At 42.1% G+C, this 15,312-nt stretch overlaps 1 protein-coding gene across 1 annotated transcript; it reads left to right on the plus strand.

The window, feature by feature from the left end:
- Nucleotides 1-1,908: 1,908 nt before the first annotated feature.
- Nucleotides 1,909-15,001, plus strand: TBX19 (T-box transcription factor 19). Its single transcript, XM_059466553.1, has 8 exons — nt 1,909-2,268; nt 7,820-8,084; nt 9,912-10,046; nt 10,806-10,867; nt 11,885-11,946; nt 12,592-12,780; nt 13,771-13,903; nt 14,749-15,001. Exons 1-8 carry the CDS (start codon nt 2,072-2,074, stop codon nt 14,999-15,001), a joined length of 1,296 nt encoding a protein of 431 aa, XP_059322536.1. The 5' UTR covers nt 1,909-2,071.
- The last annotated feature ends 311 nt before the right edge of the window (nt 15,002-15,312 follow it).

A 15,312-nucleotide genomic window follows, 5' to 3' on the forward strand; every position in this document is an offset into this window, starting at 1 on the left:
TTCTGAGCAACTATATCTAAAAAGCCTGTATGGAAATAGGGCTTCAGCTAAAAAAAAATCCACAAAGGAACATGTACCTGTTTTAGAAGTTCCTGAAAACCTGAAAATGTTTAATTAAAATTCATGGCACTTCCACCAGCACCAATTTCTCTGTCTATTTGCATCTGTAGCATAATAAAATTCAAAACTGTCTCATATAGTTTCCTATGCATTCCCTATGCCATTTGATCACATGCATGGAAAAATTACAGTAGTAACTTCTCTCTCCTCATTGAGTATTTGGAAAAGGTAAACCAAACATAAACATATTCCATTTACAACAGCATACCTGAGATACCTGTAATTATATTTACAAATGCAAAGTGGTACCCTTCAAAGTACCTAAATAGCCTATAGATTTTGAAGTACATTCTTTAGTTGTTCAGCAGTGAAAGTGGGCTGTTTATCAACTAAAAGTTGCTATCTGACACCTGCTAATGTAACTCACCTGAGTTTACTTATAAAATAATCTAGGTACTTTGGTTATGAGTTGACAATTAAAAAAAAGAAGAGGGGAAGAGGCGTCAGAGTGTGAAGTTTGAAAGCATAGAAACACAGAATGATTTGGGTCGGAAGGGTGCCAAATAAGGTGCCATCAAGCTCTGGCCATTGTTGTTTAGATGGATGGTGCCTCAGATTTTTTAAAGGCAAGATCGGTTGGTCTTGTCAAATGATGGATTTAACTTAAAATCTCTTTTATAAAGCCTGCCATGCTCTTTTTTGTCTGTAAAAATCCCAACAGTGATCCACTAAGTAATTTTGTCTTTCTAAGAGACAGAAGCACAGAAATTCCACAGGGACTATTGAATTGAAAAAATGCAGTTCTCAATAAGCAGAGAGAAAATGTATTTCTCTAAAAATGACCTCTAGGACTGTTTTCATAATGAAGTCCCTGACTATGTCATGTCCAACAGACCAGAAATTTAAAAGACATTATCAGAGGTAGATGTATCTCAAGAAGTTAGGTACTCCAGTATTTGTTGTATACCAAAGCCCAGTGTTTACAGGTCACTGTTATTTGTGGGGCTTCCACTTAACCCTCCAGCAGGGGACTGAGCCCACATATCTTGTCTCCTTGAATGCTGAAATGGAGTCCTCAGTAAAATGGTGGGTTTTTTGTGGAGGAACAAGGATACTCCTTGTGTTGTTGGATCAGACTTGTCAGACAATATCTCAGGATGAGGTGAAACAGAATGACTTTTTGGGATGCTGAGGGAGCTTTTGCATGAGATGGACCTTAAGCTGGTCAGTAGTGCCAGGCCTCAGACAGTTAAGCTTGTACCAGCCCCAGAAGTATGCAGTCTGGCCCTGGAAACGCAGCCAGAGGGGTGTTCAGCCACCTGTAAGGTGCAGGAGGGCTTTTGTGAATGACAGTGGGACCAAGGGATGGACACAATATCCATCAACAGTTAAGGGAGGGATGCTGCCTTCTCCTTGTGCACTGAAAACTCAGTGCTGCAAGGTGTCTTACTATTATATTTTGATTTAGGAATGTAGAAGAATGAGGTTAATGCATTTATGCAATATTCATGGTGAAAATATTTTAAGACAACCTTCTCTGTGTAACTATCTTGACTCTCCCCAGCTCCTTCAGTTAGAGTCCGCACCAGCGTGAATGCAATTTCCATGCATTGTTTCAGTCTGGAAATGAAACAATTTTCATTAATGGAAACCTGGTTCTCAAGCAGAACAATTAGACCCACTTCAGGTTGAAAAAAGATAAAAGCATGCTAATTTGGATGAAGGACTCTTCTTTCAAGGCAGCCAATTGAGTCATCAGCCAGCCACCCACCTGACTGTCTAACAGGTAATTAGGAGATAGTCCTCTTTTTAGTGTAGAGCGTGTGCGTAAACCTCCACACAGTGGTGTCACTGCCCATTGGGACTTCCAGGGGAAATAGCTAGGCAGTGGCAAAAGAGTGAGGTGAGCACGTTTGTCGGGCGGTACCCAATGAACTGACTTCTTTTTTTATTTAGCTTATTATTTTTGTCTTTTCAGCAGCTACCTGAAGTTTCTGGCAGTAAAGCCATCATGGCAGACCTGGGCTGCAAAAAACCCAGCGACTGCACTGTCTCCAGGCTCCTCAGTGTAGTGGAGAGTGAACTCCGGGCTGGAAGAGACAAAGGCGACCCCACAGAGAAACAGCTCCAGGTTGTCTTGGAGGATGCAACGCTATGGCAGAGATTCAGGGAAGTCACTAATGAGATGATCGTGACCAAGAATGGCAGGTAAGTGATCTGCTCAGCACTGCGGGCTCAGTGGAGGTGACAGCCAGGGGGGTTAAGCTCTACAATAATAAACTGTGTGTGCAGACTCGACAGAACTGCAATGAGCACACCAGAGTTTATAGGGGACTGCAGCCTTGCAGTCTGCTAAAACCACTGTATGAACAAGATGGGGTGACCCTGCTTCTTTTTGGTCACTGCCAAACCATTCTTCCTATGAAGCATGCTGGAAAAATATATAGGTTAACTTGTGATTGCACAAAAAGGAAACTTTTGCAAGGGAATATCTCTCAAAACCTTTGTAATGACTTTTTATGCTAATAATCATCAGTCTATATCAGCAAGTCCTCACCTGTAGGCTTCAAATTACTTCACAGAAGCAGATTGGTGTTGTTAGACCCAGCTGCACTTCCCATCCCTCTGGCTTTGGGTATTAACAGCTTATACAAGCAGTCTGTACCAGAGTGGATGCAATAAAACTGCCCTACGTGCTCTATATGTATGTGCAGTCTGAATTGCATGGTCCCACAGTTGTTGCAGGTGCCCTTAGAAACAAGTGTGGAATATTGTTTAATATACACTGTTTTAGAAGGACAAAGCATTGTGGTATAAATAGTTCACATGTCTTACTGTTTGGGGAACACAGAAAGGCACAGGAAAAGAGTAAAAAATCTGGTGAGAAGGATGCTAATTCTGAAACAGGCACTAGCTTGAAGAAAGCTCTCCACAGAGGTTCTGCTCTGAACTGGGCTGACAGCAGAGTCCAGCCCATAACAGACAAGCAGCTACCAGAATTAGATTTGCACAGTGGTACTAAGGTTTTTATTATTTTATCCTCACCAGCCTTTTCCTGCCCCCCCCACCCCAGCTGTTCCCTCAACATGCACATGTTTTACGAGACCTCTCAGGAGATCCACCTAGGAGAGAGGAATTAAGAGATGGAGAAAAAGATTTACTCATGTGGTGTAATTTTGCAGACTTTGACTTAGCAGAATTTGTGGATGAAATTACTGTTGACTGTAACTTGATGAGGGACATAGGTGAAAGCAGTAAAAATGAAAAATCTTGTCTGTTGACTCAGCAAGGTGATTCTGCAGAGAAGTTACCATCTCAAAGGACCAGCTCTTGGTGTAAGGGCACTATTGCCATTCTGATTCCTCCTAATAACCTATACTGATAGACATCTGCTGCTGAGATTCTTTTTATACTGTGAAGCTGATTTTACTTCATTTAAATTGCTTTGAAAACAGCTGTTAGGTTACAGATGACTTCTAAGTGGACTTTCACTTGGTGTACAGTAGCTTAAACTGTCTCCTTAACAGTGTAAGTGACTAAAAATGAGGTAAGATGGGTTTGTTTCTGATTAATTAAATTGGTACAAAGAGTCACATGTTACCAACAGGGTTTTTCAGTTTCTTTCCTTGCAGCTAGTGAAAATTATGACTTCACAGTGATACTAGTTCTTTCCGAAATGTCAGGGTGAGTGTGTAGATAAAATATTTTTATAATGTTGGTAAGGGAATATTTTGTTATCTGAATATGCCTGGGTACTTTTTATTTCATTGTGTAAAATGCTTGATGTTTTAATTTTAACTTATATACTCCTTATCAGCCTGATTCTACTTTTCCTATAGCTAGTGACATCTCTAGAAATGTCAGTGAGAGCAGCAATTGAATTCTTTATGATCAAACTACAGCAAAATTAAAAATTACAAAAGTAAGTCACACTGTCATTTGCATTAATCCTTTTAACATAGTTACTGTAGCAGAGACTATGAAAAAGGATCTCTGCATTTCTGAAAGTATTTTTCATCCAAAAACACAGCATCACACTAAAACAAAGAAAATACAGACTGTGGCCTGCAGCAAAGAACTCTGAACCATGCTATTCAAAAGGAGACCAACTTGAGACAATTGCCTGTGATTGCTGAGTTTTTCTCAGGTTCAGGATTCTTCAGTGATTGTCTCCAGAGAGATTCTCAGTAGAAAAAATATTGATCTTATTCTGCTGCTGCTAAATGAGTACAACTAAACCATTCTTGCTGAAGGGTAGATGAATGCTTTTGAAAACTGTGTTCTACAATGAAAGAGAAGAGTCAGCCTGAACTTTTGTGTGTGAAAATGAAAACAGTTGGTGTGGACAGACACATTGTCAGCAAAGCTCCGAAATTAAACAGAAACCCGATATGGGAGTGTACCAGAGAATGAAAGTCTAATTGATTAGGGATCCTCAAGTGTCAAATTCTAGCATGCACAATTCTATCTGCTCTGAGTCATCTCTAATTGGTACCAAGGGTCCCAAAATGTCACAGTAAGATGAACCAACCTCAGTGTTAATATACAGATATGCCTCTGTGGCTGCATCATGCTTCATTAAAATAATCACCTGCCCTAGAGATATGCCTAGGGGAAATAGATATATTCTGAACAGGATAGATATCATTAAAATTGAAACATGTGCTATATCACAAAATGCATCTCAATGGGTACAGCTGATACAGTGGGAAACCATCTTCTGTTTTACTCAGATCTATTGTATTAAATTGACACTTCAATATTAAATACAGTGTTATCTGACTCAATAGGTTTCCTCTCTCAGTGTTTATACCATACTAGCTAGGCAGTATCCTGAGAGTTTGCAATCCCTGTTATTGCCTGGAGACAGGTAGATGCCACTATTCCCCTCTGCATATGGGGAGAATCCATAGGGGATCAGTGCAGGCAGCCATAAGTGGGGGAAAACAAGGAAAAGAAGCCCTTTCCAGGTTTGAATGCTAAAGCAACTTTACTGGTTACTGCGCATCCAAGTTTGATATCAAACATCTTCCCACTCAAGGTCTGTACTGTGGAGAAATTGCAGCATATTTGCTCTAAATAAATTGAAGAAGCTGAAGTGCTTGGCTATTGCAGAAATGGAGGTCACTTGTGTCACCTGATCATTGAAACAAACACTCTGACTGAAACAAATTTGGAGAAATCACAATTTGCCGTGCTAAAAGACAGATTTTAACAGTAAAGCCACTTAATCAGCAGAACATGTTAGGCGGTAAGTTTTCCATTGTTAGAGTCTGTACAGTCAAAACATGCTGGTCCAAGTGAGGCAGGGAACTACAGGGAAGTAGTTCCCACTAATCTTAGTGCTACAGGAGGTTAAAATGGATGGTAACAGTATTCTCTTCTGGATTGGTCTATAGGTCCTTTGGGGATAAACTTGAGCCTCTCAAATAAAAGGGCAGAGCAGCCTGCCTGCGTTGTGGGCAGAGGAATTAACAATCTGCATGTAACACAAACAGCTCTGCATAATCTAGTGAAATTAAATTTTCATGTGGATTAATTTTCTCCCCTAATTCAATTTCAGCTATGTATCTAAATATGTTCCTTTGAACATTGACTAGGGGAGATCTAAGCATTGGAAGGAGAAATGCATCCATACTTTTTATCACATCCCAGTTTGATAGCTGGTACATCCTGGTCAGAAAGACAGGCGTAGTGTGTAAATCCTTGACTAGGCTTCTATTTAATGAGGAAGGTCGTGGTTCATAGTACCTTGGAGACCAGTGAGGAGTGCTGTTCCTCAGGGGTCAGTACTGGCACTAAAGCTTTTCTTTACCTTTGCTGGTGACAGGGGCACACCCTTAGCAAGCTTGCCAGCAACGCCTAGCTGTATGCTCTGGTTGACATGTGGAGGGAAGGGATGTCATCCGGAGGGATCTGGACATGCTTGAGAGCACGGCCTGCGCAAACTTCATGAAGTGAACTTTGTGGTTCTGCATTGAAATGTAGGCTGGGTGGAGAATAGATTCAGAGCAGCCCTGAGGACAAGGACTCAGGAGTGTTGGTGGACCAGAGGCACAACACGACCCAGCAATGTGTACTAACAGCCCAGAAAGCCAAACGAATCCTGGGCTGCATCTAAAGCATCATGGCCAGCAGGGCAAGGGAGGGGATTCTCACCCTCTGCTCCACTCTTGTAAGAACCCACCTGGGGTGCTGCATCCAGCTCTGAGGTCTCCAGTACAGGAAGGACATGGACCTCTTGGAGCAAGTCTGGAGGAGAGAACCTCTCCTATGAGGAAAAGCTTAGGTAGCTGAGGTTGTTCAGCCTGGAGAGGAGAGAGACCTTATAGCAGCCTCCCAGTACCCAAGAGAGGGCTGCAAGAGAACTGTAGAGAGACTTTTTATAAGGACATGCAGTGATACAAGGGATGGTGAGGCACTGGAAAAGGCTGCCCCAAGAAGCTGTGGATGCCTCATCCCTGGAGATGGCTCACGGCCAGATTGAATGAGGCTCAGAGCAACCTGGTCTAGTGGAAGGTGTTGGGGACACCAATCCAGGGACTGGGACAAGATGATCTTTAAGGTCCCTTCCAACCCAAATCATTCTATGATATCTTCTTCAATACTGCACTGACATGGTATCAGCAAGTAATATTAGATGAAAAATCTCAAATTTCTCAAATTCTGTCTTTTCCTGTCAGCAGAAGGTGCTGAATGCATGCAGCAAAAACTATATCAAGGTATCCAGAAAGGTGAGTGGGATGTCATGATTGTTAGCAATTTGCATTTGTGTGTCAATAGATAGTATGACTGCAAGGGCAGACATTTCCAGTGTCCTTTAAGACAGCCTGGAGTTTCAGCTCCCTTCTTACGTATTTTGGATAATTTATATGGCTACCTAAGCCTCGAGAGCTACCTTACCTTAGCCCCATAGCTATGGACCTCAGGCCGTTCCTCTCTCTATACCCATAGAGAAAAGGAACATAGAGATTCATTGGCTTTCATTGGAATTTATGGTCCATAAAAATGTGGTATGCAGAAACAGGCAGTTGCCAGGTGAGGTCGGTCTGGAGATGTCTGGGGCAGGGAGGCCGTTTACTCATGGAAGAGGAATGTAGGAGGTGATACGTAATAGCAATTACATGTATTCTTTGACAAGCTAAGAAGCTTAATGAATGGGATATCTTTGCTGGGATACACCTGTTCTGATGTCCACACATTATTCCCAGTTCCTCCAAGTGTTGGAGCCCTACTAGCTCTATTGCTACAGACTTTCAGGTGCCAATCCAGAGCTGTGTGAGATCGATCACAAACACTGGAACAACTTAGAAAACCACTGAAAGTCAAGCTGTGAGCTCCTGCAAACCTCCTTTACAAAATAAAGAAATAATAATAAAAGGGAATTGAGAAAAGGTAGCGTTGGACATTTGGGCACAAAAGGAGCATTTTCCCAAAACTAAACAAAGGCAGGATTTCAGTTTTAAACACATGAGACAATAATGGAAGGCTGGGTAGAAGTTAAGAGCTTGTGTGTAAGATGAAACTAAAAGCAATAGGACATGGTCAAGCTGCTGAGGTCAGGGAATATGGAAGTATGGGACCAAATTACTGGAGAAACTGCCAAGTGCAAGGTCTGATGGCAAGGGTAGATTGAAGGAAGGGAGGATGGGTTTTTTTATACTGAGCTAGTCACTGAGTATCTGGAAACAAACATACTGAGGAGAGTCTTTCAACAGCAGTTTCCAGCGGTGTCACCCTTTTTTGTTTCCCTGGCCAGGCGGATGTTCCCTGTTTTGAAGATCAGTGTGTCAGGCTTGGATCCAAATGCCATGTATTCCTTCCTGCTGGACTTTGCTCCAACTGATGGCCACCGCTGGAAGTACGTCAATGGAGAATGGGTGCCAGCTGGGAAACCAGAGCCACCAAACCACAGCTGTGTGTACATTCACCCAGACTCTCCCAACTTTGGGGCCCATTGGATGAAAGCTGCCATTTCCTTCAGCAAAGTCAAACTTACCAACAAGCTCAATGGGAGTGGGCAGGTATGGCCTGATGTTTCCACACCACCTCTTGGCTTCAATTGCAAGCACCTACCAATCAAGAAATATCAAGGATCCATTTATGTAATTATAGAAGCCCTTACAGGCCTCTTCACCCACAGATGCCAATTATTCTCTGGAGGCCAAATATAAACAGGGATAAACAGGCCTTAATTGGCACTTTCAGATTCTAATGGACTTCTTGATGTTAAGGGAGACAGAGTGCTGTGGTTTACTTAATCGTCAGGGGTCTTTTCAGAGTTGGTCTCGTATGCTGTGGATTTTTACATAGGACTTCAGAGAAAGGGGGGAAAAATGGCCATGGGTATTAGGTTTTTGTTGTGCTCCCCAATGTTGTTTGGTGTAAGTGGAATGTTGGCAGGAGTCAGATGGCAGAATAAAAGGCTGCTCCTAAATGAAATAATTACTGTGTCTACTTCTGCATCATGATAATTATCAATATTCTATTAAATCAGCTTTGGCCTTTGGAAAGAAACCACATGTACCAGAAATAAGTGACTTTCTCTTTGAACTGCTTAAAAATGCAAACAGGAAAATTAGTTTTGTTTCATATTTTATTTTTGATGATGCATCTAAAGGCAAAATGTTGCACAAGACCTTTTGTTCGCTTGTTTGTTTGGTACAAAACTCCTACGGTGGATGATACTTGTCAGCCCAGAATCAACTTCTTTCATGTAAATGTTATATGCTCTCAATCTGTTATTTCCATTAGGTTTATGAGGTACCTCTGTAAGCTTAGTGCTCTAATGAGGTAGGAAATTATCTCAGGTTTTACTGGTTGGAGACTAGGAAGATGATCTGACTTTTCCTTAGTCATATATGGAACCAGCACACAAGAATTACTGTAAAGCATAGAACAGGATCTGAATTTGCAAATGCTTGTCGTGTGTCCAGGATTTCAGAAAAGTCAAAAGCCTCAGAAAAATATGCATGGGGAGAAAAAAGCTACAGGAAACTTCGGGGGTCAAAGAGTCCCTGGGGAAAAAACAGGGGAACACTCTGTATATATACGAAGGAGAGCAAAATAATAGAAAGCTGGAGAGGAAAACTGTACGAGAAACAGAACCCAAAAAAAGTTACTAAACAATAAATGACTGAAGTTTCCTTTGCTTTCTTTTGAAATCATGACCACAGTGTTAAAGTAAACCATGTCCCCATGCTGTGCTTCAGCTGCCCCTTCTCTGATGGTTTAGAAAATAATTGGTGACTATCAGTGCTTTATGATAATAGCTGTGTTCTTTCTTATATATATATATATATGTATACATCACTTTGAAAAGTACAAATTTTAAAAAATAATTTTGTTCTTGCACTAGAGCCAATTAAAGGACTTCCTGGAATCAATGCTATTCACACCTTTTAGTGCCAGGTTAGATGATCTGCCAAGGCCTGTTTGGATACACTTCATCTTGCCCAGAGACAAGACTGGGTGACTGCCTCAGCTTCCTGCTGGCACCTTTTCTGTGATGGTGATTCTGGTCTTCCAGACAACAGAAGCAGGATTGGGAGTGCCCCTGAGCTGTTTCAGCAGCCTCTAGTGCAGTGGGAGCCCCGTGGTTTGAGGGCCATAGCTGCTAACACAAATACTCACTGCTGCTGCTGCTGCATCCAAAGCCTTAAATGCAGTCCAGTGAAGTCTCATTCTGTTCGGCCTGTAGTTATTGCAGGGGAGGTAGGCACCTGCCCTTCTGCTTTAGGAGTTGCTGGCTGGGGAGGTTCAGCAGCAATGGCTGCCCTGTCAGAGACAGAGGTTGGCTGTGAGGTGCCAGAGTGACACTGGGGGCTGTTTCTCTGTTTTGTTTCCTGCAGATAATGTTGAACTCCCTGCACAAATATGAGCCCCAGGTGCACATAGTTCGTGTAGGAGGCCCCCACCGGATGGTGATGAACTGCTCCTTCCCTGAGACGCAGTTCATAGCAGTGACTGCCTACCAGAATGAAGAGGTAGGCAGTGCCACACTGTGCACCACTGAGGAGATCTGTTAGAAGCTAATTAACTACAAAGACCAGCATGCCTTTTTCTTGTCTCCCCACTAGTCCCATGCAGTGTAATACTCCATCCACTCTAATACTCTGTCTTTTCTCTGCAGTAGAACGTTGACTAATCTAGTGTCTGGCTTCAGTAATAAGACAGGTTTAGCTTAATATCCTGCCACAGCTATTCCAGACTGGTCTATCTGTCTTGGCATCTCAATCCTTTACTGGAAATAAATGCCAAACAGCCCTAAAATATTTTTCTCCAGCAATAACTGATAGTCATAATGATAACCCTATCTCTCCATGTCCCTATAATACATACAACTGCAGAACAACACAATACTGCATGGGAAAATTTCTGCCCTTGAGGGATACTTTGGACTGTAAGAATTGCTAACTCCTGTGCCACATCCCTTAGCTAATGTTGCTGCAGATTTTATTCATACTTGATAGGAATTCAAGATAGGAATTCAAGATAGGAAAGGGTGCACCATTCCACCACATTTACCAGACAAGCTCATGCCCGGCTGCCCCAGCTGGTGTTTTGCCTGTGGCACTGATCAGTACACAGCAAAGCTGTCTCCTACCCAGCCTGGGAAACATCAAGTGTGGGGATATATTTTAGGCTAACCCAGACAGTTCCCTCAGATTACTCTGGAAGATGTTTTGTCAAGTTTCTATTTCAAATTGCCTTCACTAACATGCCTTGTTTTCTGTAAACTCAAGATAACAGCTCTCAAAATCAAGTATAATCCCTTTGCCAAAGCCTTCCTGGATGCAAAGGAAAGGTAAGTTCATCTTTTGTTTTTTTTGATCCAGTAGCTTTTTGCTGCTGATATGGTTAAAACCATGACATTACCACATGAAAGATAAATTACATAACTGAATCTTGTTTCTGCTAAATCCAGAGTCCCTCCAATGGTATTATCTGGGAGACTATATAATTATTACAATAGGTGCTGAAATGGGTGAATGTGCTCTTGGGGATCCTGGCAGTTATGTCTGTCTACATAGAAAGCCTGAAATGAGATGGTGTGAGCTTCCCCAGTAGTGTTATACCCTACATATGTCCACTACAGTGTACTTGCACTTCAGTGAATCCTGTAATTTGATAGGTCAGGGAGAAAAAATGTTAACTCCAAGTGTCAAAAGCATAGTTGAAGTGAAATTACAGTGTAACTGTAATGTAACTGCACTGCTGTTGTTAAGTCTGTGTGATAATTTATCATGGGTTTATTAAAGGTAAGATGTCAGATATGCTTCCATCAGAAATTAGTTGTAGTTTGTCTTGCAAAATTTTCCTTGCATCACCCATGTTAATGCACAGAGGCATCCAAATGATGCATTCCAGCCCATGATTTATAATTAATTTTGTTTGGACCTGCTTTATCTTCTGACATATGAAGTGTCCCATGTGCCTGCAGGAGAATCTGTATTTCCTTTCATTCCTCTCACCACTCAAGAAGTTGCTGTGTCTCAGTATCAGGGTTTCCAGCTGGGCAAGGGGGAATGCTGCCTTCAGCTTGCCTGTAAGCAGGAAAGGTGCTCACAGGCAGATTTAGAATTCCATATTCAGCTCCCAAATATGGCAAAAAATTAGGAACATTTTTGTTTATGTCATCAAACAAAAGCTCCAGCTTCCTTTATGGCAGAATGTAGGAAGGTCTACTGCTGCCTAGCAAGGTTGAAGAAGAGGGATTTCCCTCCTTTTTCCCTCACTTCTCCAATTTTTAATGAATAGTTCTGGTTATAACTTTTGTAATTTTTCAGTGAGAACACTTACCACTAAATATTTTTCTTTTCAGAAACCATTCTAAGGATGCTCCAGAGACAGTCTCTGAAGGTCAACATATGACATATTCTCACTGTAAGGTTTTTATTTATGTCAACTGCAAATTTTGTGAGATATGATGGGTGCTGGGAACCTGGGCCTTGCCTAACTGGTTCATGCTGGTCACTTACTGAGTCCTGAATTATGTTAATAGAGAGGGACCCTTTAAAAAAAGACAAGAAGATTGAAGAGACCTCACAGTAGGAAATAATGTGAGAAGTCCTGCAGAGGGATGATTTTCCATAAATTCCAGTTTTTCAATATTAAAAGGAATCTAGAATCAAGATGATATATGACATTTTTAGGATTTTCTTACTCCTTTGTTTTTGTATTTGTGAATGTTTTTATCACTTATAAATTTATCTTTCATGGGTAAACAGGTAAAAAATGAGGGGAGGCAGAGGTTGCATTTGCTTTACTGATAGTTTTTCTTTCATTTGTTCTTTAATGTTTGTGACATTTTCTGGTTGCTTTCAGGACTTGGTTTCAGTGTTGGTTGGTTGGGAGGGGAGTGGAGGGTTGCTATTTTTTTGTCAGTTGTTTCACAAACCAGTATCTTAGCATCTGCTTGGTGTTTCTTAGGCACAGCTAATTCTGCAAGAAGGTTGGTTATTTCTGAGTTGTACGGTAGCACTTGAATGGAGCAATACTAATAGTTTTGTTCTCTCTTTTCCCTCAAAGTGGGTGGCTGGTTGATTTCCAACCCAGATCCAATGTGTGCCTCGGGAAGCTCCAATTACCAGTACGGTGGAGCTTTGCCTCTGCCCGCTCCACAGGCTCCCCACAGCTGCGAGAGATTCTCAGCCCTGCGAGGCCATCGGGCTGCTCCATACCCACCCTCCTGCGTGCAGAGGAATCACTCCCCTTCAGGTACTCCTGGAGCGCGGCTCTGCTGCCTCTGCCTGCCTGCCCTGTGCCGTAGGTCAGCACAAACCCTGGAGCAAGGCTAAGCTCAGGCCAGGAAAGGGCGTGGTGATTCTCTGCACAGAACCCTTCAGGCAGCAAAACAAGAGGAACTGGGTGCCCTCTTAGTGATAAACCAGAGTGTACGGTCTTGCTTTCACTACAGCTTCCAGTTATACAAAAAGAGCATTGCAGGTCTTCTTTCGATGCCCTGCCATGACACAGTTGAGTTCTCAAGTCAAAGCAGCTCTCAGGTAGGAGCTGAATTGAGGCAAAGGCATTTTGGTATTGTCAGAACATCCTCTGAGTCCCTTTCCCTTTCTAGATCTGGGTGCAAATCCAGAAACTGATTGTACTTCGATCAGAAGAAGTGGTTAGAAAGCAGAGTAGGGATAAAGTGATCTGCTTGCTAATTATAATTTAGCAAGAGTTCCTGTTTAATGGAAATATTTCTCATGGAAGGGTTTGGCTTGAAAGGGATCCCAAAAATTATCCTGTTCCAACCTCCCTGCCATGGGTAAGGGCACCTTCCACTAGACCAGGTTGCCCAAAGCTCCATTCAGCCTGGCCTTGAAAATTTCCAGGAATGGGGCAGTATTTATAAAATTTTATTAAGTATTTTAGCTCAAATTATAAGGAAATCTGTATCAAAACATTATCTGATATATGTCAATTATGAAAAAATATTAGTCAGACTTGCAGAAATGCAAATCTTATGTCTGTCGTGCTGGGCCTTCTCATGTATCACACCTGGGATTGCAATGGCACCTTGCTACTCTCTAAACAAACACGGGAATTTTGCCTTTTTACCTGTGGTTGGGATTTCTGTCCTATTACCTGTGGTTGGGCACCTCATGATCAGATTGCTGCCTTAAGCCTGTCCATTTTTTGCTGTCTTAAGACATTGTCTGCAATGTCACTGAGGATTTGTTTGTTGCTTTTTTTCCCTCCCCAAAGTTAACTTATTGGACAGCTCCAGCAATAATCTTCAGGTATTCTCAGGACACGACAGCTGGACTTTGCCATCCTCTCCACAGACTAATTTGCTCTCAATGCCAAACACAAAGGGAGGTGCCAGCCCTGGACCCAGGTAAGGTTACAGGAAAACTGCTGGAATGAGGGGCACTGAGGCTGGTAGGACTGTCCTGGTGATTTGCCCTTTGTTCCAAACTTTAATCAGTGTCCAGGATTTGAAATGTTTCCTAAGTGCCCAATTCAAGATTCCTGGGCAAATCCTTCTGACAAGCTAATCATCTTCTGCTCTATGGGAGCTTCATTTTTCCCCAGCATTGCTGAAAACCAGGATCTTGGAATACCTACAAAGAATTCTGGACCCTACAATCTGTGAGCATTTTAAAACCAAATTATTCTTCTTCCTGTATTTCTCACTATTATCCTACATGAAATGAGGATCCTATTCTAGTAGTAAATGGAATTTAGACCTAGAGAATCAATTAATTATCAAATCTTTTTCCTTATTTTCCCCAAAAGAATGCAATCATTTCTTCTCTAACTTAGGTGTCAGGAAAATCAGCTGCAATTTCAAATGCACTGTTATCTGATTGAGTAGATTTTCTTCTCAGTGTTTATACCCTAGTAGCTGGGCAGTGTCCTGAGAGTTTGTGACCTCCCTCTCCAGAAACTCTTCTGACTCTGCTCCTAAGATGGGAAGAAGTCATAGAGGTCCATAAAAATTCCTTACACTTTGAAATCTCACATATACATGTACATTGCTCCCCATGCCTCCCTACAGGGTCACCAGGTGATGGCTACTGGTGATTTTTCACTTAAGATCTTCGAGGCTGATCTAGCTTGGTAACCTGATTTGAATAGCTGCCTTTGAACAGATAGTGCCATTGAATTTACTGTGCCAAGTCTTATGCAGGCTAAATGCTTTGAAATAAGTCATTCAATCTGTGCTGCTTTTTTTCCCAGCCACTACCCTTGCCTGTGGACAGTGAGCAACAGTGCTGTAAATGCTGCCAACCCAGGAAGCGAGGTGAACAGAAACCCTCCAAATGTGTTTTTAAGGGGTAATATCCCCTTACCTGCTGCATCATCAGTGCAAATCCCTCTGCAGGGAATGGTGTCTGGCAGCATGGAAGCACAAGGGGAAGGCACTCTCACCAGACTGACTGACTCTGCGTGGACATCCTCACACTCCTTTCAATGGACAGGCAGCTCCTGAGGGAAGCTCAGCCAACCAAGACTGACACAAATGGCAAATGATCCCTTAGGAGTGCAGTGCAGCAATGTATGCAGGAAAAGGACTTCATCACTTCCCATAATGTACCTTTTGTGTGCCAGCTAAGCCAAAATTCAAAGGCAGGAAATATTACACAAATCAGCTTGTTACTGCAATTTTATGCATCATTCAGGATAAAGTCCAGAAAGAATCTTTTTAGTTAGCTTTGCTTCTATATCATGTTAAAAATGATCAGACATATGAGACTGAGTGAAGCAGACATGGCAGCTGGATACCCACATGTCATTTTAGAA

Source organism: Ammospiza nelsoni, chromosome 2 (genome assembly GCF_027579445.1).
Source record: "Ammospiza nelsoni isolate bAmmNel1 chromosome 2, bAmmNel1.pri, whole genome shotgun sequence".
Lineage (NCBI taxonomy): Eukaryota > Metazoa > Chordata > Aves > Passeriformes > Passerellidae > Ammospiza > Ammospiza nelsoni.

What these genes read in the sequence shown, in the direction of transcription:
- TBX19 (XM_059466553.1), top strand. Translation starts at nt 2,072, where the DNA reads ATGGCAGACCTGGGCTGCAAAAAACCCAGCGACTGCACTGTCTCCAGG. An exon ending in AGCTCAATGGGAGTGGGCAG is followed by an intron (nt 8,085 to 9,911) that starts GTATGGCCTGAT and finishes TGTTTCCTGCAG; the next exon opens with ATAATGTTGAACTCCCTGCA. An exon ending in CTGCCTACCAGAATGAAGAG is followed by an intron (nt 10,047 to 10,805) that starts GTAGGCAGTGCC and finishes TGTAAACTCAAG; the next exon opens with ATAACAGCTCTCAAAATCAA.